This window comes from Chelmon rostratus, chromosome 1 (genome assembly GCF_017976325.1).
Source record: "Chelmon rostratus isolate fCheRos1 chromosome 1, fCheRos1.pri, whole genome shotgun sequence".
NCBI classification, from domain to species: domain Eukaryota; kingdom Metazoa; phylum Chordata; class Actinopteri; order Chaetodontiformes; family Chaetodontidae; genus Chelmon; species Chelmon rostratus.
Genome location: NC_055658.1, coordinates 29,416,345 through 29,426,336, shown reverse-complemented (window position 1 = coordinate 29,426,336; position 9,992 = coordinate 29,416,345). Strand labels below are relative to the sequence as shown.

At 43.8% G+C, this 9,992-nt stretch overlaps 1 protein-coding gene across 1 annotated transcript; it reads right to left on the bottom strand.

Moving 5' to 3' along the window:
- LOC121610424 (SHC-transforming protein 1-like) lies at window positions 1-9,791 on the bottom strand. Its single transcript, XM_041942525.1, has 13 exons — window positions 9,740-9,791; window positions 9,088-9,644; window positions 7,470-7,540; window positions 5,146-5,206; window positions 4,931-5,050; window positions 4,758-4,811; window positions 2,894-2,945; window positions 2,665-2,791; window positions 2,320-2,512; window positions 1,537-1,609; window positions 792-897; window positions 554-701; window positions 1-457 (listed from the first exon to the last, which is right to left on the bottom strand). Exons 1-13 carry the CDS (start codon window positions 9,789-9,791, stop codon window positions 329-331), a joined length of 1,743 nt encoding a protein of 580 aa, XP_041798459.1. The 3' UTR covers window positions 1-328.
- Between the last annotated feature and the right edge of the window lie 201 nt (window positions 9,792-9,992).

Sequence of the window (9,992 nt, the reverse complement as noted above, 5' to 3'; positions counted from 1 at the left end):
AAACACCAGCAAATTCAGCCTGAGAGACAGAGACAGGATGTTCTGCAGGCCAGCAGCTGTTCTCAATACAGGGTGAGGCACAGTGTGCACAAGTGTTAGGACGAATCAAACAGTTCTCCACACATATGCTGAACAATATATGTTCTTTAATGACTGAATAATAAGATTTTCAGGGAAGTTATATCTCACATGTTGACAGGACCTGGTTGATTCAACATGTTTAATGAGCTGAAAGTGTTGAATTGTGCACATTGAGCCTCCAAAAAAGCACTGAGAGCCGCTGCTGAAGGCGAAAGTACACATGTGACAGTCCATGAATATGTGTGTGTTAATGTCTTTGCAGGACTGGCTGTTTCAGACACAGCTCGCTGCTTCCAGACACGATGGGCATCTGGTTCTCCATGTGGAAACGCACCAGGTGACCGACACTCAGAAACACCTGATCGCGGGTCCGCACCTGGTCACACAAACAGTTAGGATTTACAAATTAAAGCCAGCTGCTGTTCTCCGCTCCACCTGCATGCGTGTTTTAAATCCGGCACTACAACTCTACCTGTCCGTGTGGATCGACCAGCAGCAGGTGGCGCACGGTGGCTCCCTCCATACCACTGAGGACATACTGACCAGAGGCGGAGCTGCTCTCCCTGACCAGGAAATCCCCGCTGCAGGTGAGGAGCGACTCTGCCTGCTCTCTCCCCAACCTGCGATGAAGGACACAGAGAGGGGGACAGACATGAGCAGACTGACGCATTAAAGTGGGTCATTCAGGCACAGGGACGCTGATTACCCACCTGCCATGGAACCAGCCCTCCTCCTGGATCAGGTCCTGGATCCGTGTCTCAGGGAGAGGAGTGCGCTGTTCAGCACTGAGCTCAGATTCCACAGATGGAGTTATAACTGAGGAAGAATATAACAGTACACAAGGGTGGGTTTCTCCAACCAGGATGAAGTCTAAACCAGGATTATATCATGATTCATGTCCCTGAGTGTTAAATGAAGAGGTTGAATTCCAGACTTTTCTTAAAATCTAATCTAATCTTACCCAAAAGCTACTTTTAAATCAGATCCAGATTTTAAAAGCTCCAATTTAAATCTAATACTGAAAAGCTGGTTCTGATCAAACATGAGATTAAGTGAAAAGCTTGCAGATGCTTCCTTTCTTCTTCTTCAGCTCTAATAATGTGAGCGCAGATAGCATTAAAAATTATGTTGTTGTTTTTTTTAATTCAAGCGTGCTGCATGATGTAGCTGTGGTGGCTCTATCACAGGCTTTTGTTTCTATACAGTTTTCAATTGTGGTTTAAACTAAAATGACACTTTGGTTTAAACCATTTAAAGTTTTACTAAACCAGGTTTTAAGTTGTGTTATTACTCAGCACTGATGGGATTGAGCTGAAATCTGGTTTAATGATTTTAAAGAATAATCTAGTTCAAACTGGACCTTCTCATGCACGTGGCTGAATACTGCCGTTACACACTCGTGCAGACACGGAGACGCACTTTAACTCGGCCTGGGAGTGTACTGATGACTTTTACCTGCAGGTGGAGCTGCAGTTTCTTCTGTGATGGAGCAGTTCTCATACAGTGAAACAGGCTGAGACGAACAAACCTGCAACAGCACCAGATGAGTCATACACACAAGACAGAGATCTTTGCGTGTGTTTGTGTGTGTGCACGTGCGTGTGTGTGTGCACGCATGCATGTGTGTGTGTGTGTGTGCATTCAGGGGGGGGCAGTGACGGCCTAAAGGTTAGAGATGTTTGCTCATGACAGAGATGCTGCTGACTCAATTCCCAGACGAGCGCAATCATTCCGGGGACTGAATGAGTGTTTGTGCCGTCCTTATTACCAACCACTGAGGTGTCCTTGAGTGATGCACTTAAAGCTCAGCTGCTTCTGCTCAGTGGCCGACAGATACAGCTACATATGTTGTACAGGGCAGCTCCAAGGTGTGTAAACATTTGTGCTCAATGAACCTACCGATGGAAGAGAGGCCACAAAACCATCAACACAAGGTCCAGCTTATTTACTGTTCCTGCGCAGCTGCCATCATTATATAATACAATGAAGTGTGTGATACAATATATAACAAAATAACATATTTATACATTATATCATTATTATATTCCATCTTTTGATCATATGATAACTACTGAGCCACCTCCATGACAATTGAGCAACTTAATCTGCTGAGGATTGAAGTCCATGAGATGTGGTTGAAAAGTTTGCAAGCTGGACCTTTTGTTTGCAGCCAAACTGCTGTTTTCAAGCTCAGCTGACATGTACTGTTTGTGTTCTGGTGTTTCATTTAACTCTTACCCCCGGAGTGTCAGCATCCCGTTTGCTCTCCTCCCTTGTGACCCGCAGGTCCTCTAGTCCACCAGCGGGCGGCGTCTTCCCTGGGATCAGGTTGTAGTAGTCACGATGCTCGCCGACCTCGACCTCCTGTTTGGCCTTTTGGTCTGTTGTTGTCTCCTCTGGGCTCCATTTACGACAGAGTCTCACCGCTGGCCTGCGGACATAAAGTTACCTGATGTTCACCTCACACTGAATCTGCTGTGGAGAAGCTTTGCCATAACTTCTACTAATATAATGCACATAATTGAATGTGTGCCCATTCATTGTGTTTTGTCACCCCAATTAGACACCAGACAGAAGGACAACCTGGGACTGGTGGACAGGAGCGATGGCGCGTGGCTGAGAAGCTGGCGAAAACGTGTCTCGAAGGCCTGACCGATGCTGTTGATAACCTCACCGGCTCGACCATGGGGACACTCCAGGATGTGACATGCTGACAGAGAGACAGAAGGAGATTTTCTTTGTCTGTGATAATTATATCAAAACAGAAGTGCAGTGGAAGCCCGGGTCACCACGATGATGAAGTGTGCCTTACCTCTCTGATTGAAGAGGTCCTTGGCAACATAAGCAATGTAATCTGCCATGTCCTGTAAACAAATTGAGAGAAAAATATCTTGTCTTAAAGCGAGGCTATGTAAATGTTGCTCAACAGCGGCCACTGTGGCCACTAACGGTAATTACAAGCTGCTAAATGTTAATAGATGTACACTGTGCATATATCGTTTAACAGTAGTACAAATACATAAAAATCATAAGGTCAGAAAACTGACTCAGCACATTCAATGACTGAAAACAAAGCAGACATTTTCAGTTAATGGTCATCCATGTGTATTCACCGTTTAATTGATTCACTCCCTATCAGTGGCTCTCTGAAACGAATACAAGAGCAGAGTCAGCTGAATATGTGTCACCACAAAGCCTCTGTGGCAGATTGATTTTAATCCCCCCCGTCCGCTATCTTCCATGTGCCCGAGCCAACTGAGCCGAGGCTCGGAGCGCACTGCAAGATTATTTTAGCTAATTAATTAAACAGCGAGCTATGACCCCATCCATGTTTCACAGAGAGAAACTCCCCTCCTGTCCTCTCTAATCTTTGGCCAGTGCAGCCTCGCAGCATCAAAATGACAATAAAACATTACAACATTTGTATTCGCTGTTTGTTTGAGCTGAAAAAGGGGGAGTTCATGGATGCTAACCAAAACACAAACAGGAGGTTTTGTTTGTCAAGCAGTCTGAAAAGCAGGATTTGACCTAGACAGCAGCTAATAACTGACATGTCCTGCTGGCTGTTCAGCCATTAATAGAACTGCATTGATTTTTTTCTGATATTCAGGCTGCAGGAAATTTTCACTCAGGATGAAAAATGCAAATTCTGTCATATGGAAGTAATGTGGTCACAGAGAGAACGAGGGGGGAAATAGATAAGAGTAATTCGATTGAAACAGGCTTGGCGAGATGACGATGAAAGCACATACTGGCTTTGATGGTTGTGTTAAGTCACGAGGATTTCTTGATTTGTTGCCTTATATTTTACCCATTTGACATGCTGCCAAAATATGCAATTATTATTATTACTTTTATGTATAAAAGTTAATTTTATTTGCGTGGAATCCTTAAAATCCTTTTCCATATACCACTAATGTGAAAAAGACAATTATTGAATCTTTTTACAAGTATAGCAAACAATAATAACGTTAAAATGTCTGTCATGGAAACAAGAAAACCAAACAGAGACAGGGCGGAAATGTTTCTGCCGATAGAGGAGGTGCATCACAGAAATCTTATAATGAGGGGAATTTGGCATCGCATAGATACAAGTACAGACAATGAGGATGCATGGGAAGTGACTGCAAGCAAAACCAGTGTAACCTTTAATGTTGTTTTCTTGCATCCTCAAATATGCAGACAAGAAAAGAACAAGTGGTGCAACAGCATTGGAAAATGTTGAACTAAATTTAAATAGCAGTCTTAAGATATTCTGAATTTTACACACCGCTTTGGACTGCTTATTATTCACCATGATGAAGTATTTTTGCACAATCATTTGAACACATGCGTCAGAAGGTGTGCGCACTCACTTCCGCTTTTGTGCTGCAGTAATCAAGAATCTACTCCAAAGACGAAACCCTTTCCATAAACTTTAAGGGTATTTTGAAGCAGCAAGAAAATCTGATCAATAGCTTTTATTCTTACTTTTGCAAACAGGAGTAAAAGTGAAGGATTTTCTTACTTTTAGCTTTACTTTCTTGAACCTTGCACAACCAATCAAAAGTATAGAGATCAGGAGTTTGCAGCAAACTGCAGCTTTAATCAAAATAAATGGAATCACTCACTGTATGTGTGTGTTTGTGTCCCTATGTGCCCATGAACATGTGAAATATTTGAGAATATGAACGTACTGGGTCTCCTCCTGAGGCGAACGAAATGGCCTGCATGGGGTGATGGGCGATCTTCTGGGGAAGAGAAGAGAGAAGAAGAACACAGAGGCAAGGGGAGGTTTATTTTCAGTCCGTGCCGCAACAGCTCACATGTGTGACAGATGTGATTTGATTAAGCGTGTTGAGGCTGTAACCTGTAAGGAGGAGGCAGCGATCAGAGTCACACTGTCTGTGGAGACGGTGAGGATGACCCTGTTCCCAGAAAACTGGAGGTTGATTCGACCCAGAACAGCTGACAGTCCCTTGCACACAGGCTGATGAAGAGTCACAGTTATCCCGGTTACTTCTGTGTTGAATGCATCGGTGTGTGTGTGTGTGTGTGTGTCCACGTGTGTGTGCACGAACTCACCCTTTTAGCTTTCACCGCCGTTTTGGCTGATGTCCTCTCACACAGTCTGCTGATCGCCTCTCTGCACACAGAAACACACACACAAAAGATTATAAGCATGTACACACACACACACACACACACACACACACACAGACATACTTTTGTAAATATGTGATCCAGCGCGCTCCCTGCTAACATGTGACTTGCATGTGAGAATATGTGAGGAAGGAAACTACATTACAAGAAGCTCACATCAGTGAAATAAAACATTCTGTAACATCACATTAAGAAGTAACTCTATATGCAGGGGTCGAATGTAACTAAGTTACTCAAGTACAGAACTTACTTGTACTTTTCTTGAGTATATTTTTATTTTGTGCTGCTGTGTACTATTGGGAAATATTGTAGTTTTGCTGCAGATAAACATTTTACATACAGAAAACATACAGAAATTGTTATAGACTGAGCTACCCAGCAGTCTATAAAGCAGGTCAGTGGTGGAAGAAGTCAGACCCTTTGTTTAAGTAAAAGTACCCCACATTACTCAATTAAAAGTAAAGATCCTTTACTTTACATATCAAAGTAAAAGTACTGGTCCCAGCTGTACTGTAGTTATCAATGTGTATGCAGCATTTTGTAGCTGGTTGAGGTGCAGCAGTTTTAGCTACTACTACCATACACAGTGAGGTACTTAAGTCCTTTCAACCCCGGCGGTTGGTCACAAGATAAATCTGGAGGGTCTTGGGTTGATTCATGTGGTGGGACAGAGTAAAACACGCTTTCTGAGCAGTCACAAGTCTTTTGTAAGCTTATACTTTGCTAATGTGAACGTTTTTATGTAAAATCTAAAAAGTAACTCGCAACAGTAGTTGGAGTGTAGAGAAGTGCAGAGTGCAGAATTTCTCTCTGAAACGTAATGAAATATAAGCACAGAGTTGCATTCAATAGAAATACTCAAGTAAGGTACAAGTACCTCAAAACTATACTTAAGTGTACAAGAGCACTCCAGTAAATGAACTTAGTTATTGGCTCCACTTCATCCAGATACACCATTACAATGCTGCTTACACATTAATGGTCCTGTAATAATAATCCAATATTACCATATTATCATATAATAATGAATACTTTTACTTTTGATGCTTTTAGCACAATTTGGATGAAGATACTTTTATACTTTCAAAAATCTGAACACTTGCCATTCACTTCTACTTTAATATTTTGTGGTACTGTTACTTTGCTACCTTTACCTTTAAGTAAATGACGTACACGTATGAGTCTTGATAAACTGAATGATACTAGATTAACCACAGAAGTAGAAAAGTCAAAGCCAAACTGACTGCAGAATAATGTGGGAGAAAGCAGAAAATCTGCAGCGTGCACCATTAAAGACGTGACGCCTCTACATGTACGAGCCTTACAGCACACGGAAATCCTGAATCTGAACGTACGTCACTTGTACAAATGTTTTTATCTTAATCTACTCTTCATCTGTTTTCATAGTTGCTGTTATTCTATAAATCCCACATTATCCTTCTGATTATATGTGTTTTGTGATCCCAGATCTTCTTCTTCTTATATATTATAATATTTTAACTAACTCATTAAAAGTCTGTTTAAATTCTTCGTAAAATCGATATTTTATGTTCCGTGTTGCTTTGTTGACCAGCAGACTCCTGAAAACGAGATACTGAAAATTCCTGAAGCTATACATACATATACAAAAAAATAAGATAAAACAGTGATAGATTAGACCAAATGAAATAAAATTAAACACTACTAGTGTAAAAAAATAAAAATAAGATCGGGCTCTTGGGCCAAAGAGGTCAAAGCGTACAAGGAAATGCTTTTCTTCTCCTCGAAAACAACTTGTCCAAACTGGATTGAGCCCCCCCCCCCCCCCCCCTCTCTCTCTCTCTTAATAAGACTATGAGAGCTCATTAGGAGGAAATTCATCTAATTGGATTTTCTGCCCCATCATTCAGCGGCGTTGTTGTGAACAGAGGTCGCTGTGTCCATCGGCGCTTTCGGCATCCTGCACTAGGATGTCAATATCAAGTGATGAGAAGAAAGCCCCGGTTTATGAAACATTATACATTTAATTTGATTTCCCCCTTTGAAACATTTTTTTAATGAGCCACACATGTCCTGCTTGGCAAATATATGTTGAATGAATTCAGGGGAAAGCAGCCCTTCTTCCCTGTACATGAAAAACATCAGCTTTTTCATGCATAGTTTTATTCTGAGACTGTGTCAGCAGTTAGATGTACGTTTGTGTGTGTGTGTGCGTGTGTGTGTGTGTGTGTGTGTGTGTGTGTGTGTGGTGTAGTTGGAGGACCTACCGTGTGACTTGCATTCTTGTATCAAAGTCGAGGGTTCTCATGGACTGGGTCACCTCCACACTGCCCACGTACTAGAAAAACACAAGAAAACACCAGTTTCTCACTGATTGTGAATGTGCAACGTCCTCCCTCCAAGCCTCTGAAGATGATGTGGGAAGACGTGAGGAAGGAAAACCCCTCTATAGCAGAGCTGAAGAGTTGACTTTTAGTGGGTCACGACCCCTGCCATCACACATTTCATGGAACGCCGCCATCTTTTCCAATGTGGCGCGGCTGCAGCTGTTTGACTAATAGGAGCATGTCCTGTGCTGATTTGTCCTGCAGATTTTCGCGGTCAAAGTCCGCTGAAGAGTTTAAATTATTGAATCCAGAGTTCTGTATAATCTGAAGCATGGAGGAAAGCCAGAGAGGACAGATACAATGTCGGCAAGTTCAAAATGGTTATTTACACGATGCAGCACGCTAGATAGCATGATAGCGTGCTGCATCTCATTTGCAGATGACAGCCAACTGTATATCTGTAGTGCCCGATGACGTCTAGATTGATTAACAGACTGCTTTTGGAGCATTAGAAAAACCGCTGCAGATTCAAATAAAAGCCTGTTTTAAGTGGATTTGGCAAGAGGTTGAATCAGCTGCAAAAAACTGCGCTAACTCGAACAAATCACAAACTATAGAACTATGGCTGAGGCTGAATCACTAGTTTCAGGAACTGATTTTAAAATGCTCCTTCACACTCATACATGTACATACAGTTTTTGCTTATGGGCCAAAACTGTGTGATATCCTGTCTGAGATATAGGCCATGTGCTCGGATACACGTTAGCCAGCCCCACTTCTATTGGCCACGAGCCTCAGCAGAGCAGACCCTATGGGCTGGAGGCGGGATGAGTAAGTCCATTGATGGAGACCGGACTTAAATCAATACGTGCGTGTGTGTATATGTGTGGGTGGGGTGAGTGGGCGGGAGGGAGTGTAATGTATGTGCGTGCTTGTTTATAGAGGACGATCAGACGGTCCGCTCTCATTTCCATCAGTGGTCAGCTCGCAGGCCCTGCTCCTAATCACCCATGCGGACACACCTCCGGTTCTAGGACAGCATGGGCTCTGCTGATACCGGATACGTTCACACACATGCACTCATTCACACGTGCACGCACACGCGCACGCACACGCACACACACAGCAGAGCAGATCTAGAGAGGAGCAGAGAGCCAGGATGAGTCACTACTGCCTACACAGGAAGCTCTATCTGAGAGGGAGGGGGTGAATGTACGAAAGTGAGTGTGATTGTGTGGATAGAGCACAGAGTGAGTCTATGTGTGTGTGTGTGTGTGTGTGTCCTTTGTTCACCTGTGCATGTGTTTGCAAAGGCAGGATTTAAACTCAGCTCTCTGCTGGGACCCTGGACATGAGGTCAGCTGCAGCTTCTTGCATAGTGTAAAGTGAAGACACTTAACACTGACAAGCAATGCAGTAACACATCATAACAGTTTTAGGCAAATTGTCCAAAGTGAAAAAACATGAAGATCAGTTGGACGAAGGAACCTCACACACACTCCTGTGTTTGTGCACAGCAGTGTGTGCTCATGCACTGTTACTGGTTAACGTGTGGTACCTTGATGTGATGGTGAACCGCTCTGTTTGCTGTCCGCACCACTGTGCAGTCATCTGCTGCAGAGGAAGTCTTCAAACAGCACAGGCCGTCTCTGTGTTGCGAGCAAGGAGGACAGCTGGGGGTCCAGGGGAGGCTGGCCATCCGATGCAGAGTGATGGGTCTCTTTGTGCAGCTCAGAGCCGAGTGAGTTTGGCCAGCCGATAGGGGCATATTGAGGGAAGGTTGGCTACAAAATCTTTGATTAGACCCCGAGTCCCACTCTGCTCTGGACAGGGGTCTGTCAGTGTGTCCATCAGCAGTCCTGTCTCCAGCTGTAGTCATCTGTCCCCTCAGGCCCCGCAAGGAACTGGGACTTTGCAAACGGATGTTGGCCACACGGGGGATGAAGTCCCTCAGGGTGGACGGCCCGTGGCGTGTAGGCGTCCCAGGATCCAGCTGGGCAAAGTCAGAGTCTAAGCAAAGGTCCCTCTTCAGAGGCAGCGTTCTTTGGGGCCGATCCTCCGGAGACGTCAACGAATCGTTGCGCAGACGGCTGTATTTGGTGCGCCTCAGCATGCCTGTGGAAGATGGAAGTGTTGGAATCAGACAATGCAGCACAGTGATTTTCATTACACTGATTGTGTCTGGAAGGACTGTAGAAGTGATGAGCTACCTGGTAAGAGTCCTGTCTGTGATTTGAACCTGGGTGAGGTTTGCTCTCTCATAATCAGGGAGCTGGGCAAAGGAGAGCACCGGGACAAAGTAGTAAAGAGAAAAGGAAAACCTGCCAAGAATCAGACTAACAATCACTGTTATCACACACAGAGGTTTGACTTGTAAAGCAGATTTGACCGGATGGAGCAGAAAAAAATGGAAGCATGAAACGCATGAAGTTGATCATTTTTGCTCAATTGATCATCGGCTGG

Excerpts from the sequence above, each read along its gene's own strand:
- LOC121610424 (XM_041942525.1), bottom strand. The coding sequence starts at position 9,791 with ATGAGAGAGCAAACCTCACCCAGGTTCAAATCACAGACAGGACTCTTA. Across the intron at positions 9,645-9,739 it reads ACAGACAGGACTCTTACCAG|GCATGCTGAGGCGCACCAAA; the intron begins GTAGCTCATCAC and ends CATCTTCCACAG. Across the intron at positions 702-791 it reads GAGGGCTGGTTCCATGGCAG|GTTGGGGAGAGAGCAGGCAG; the intron begins GTGGGTAATCAG and ends CCTTCATCGCAG.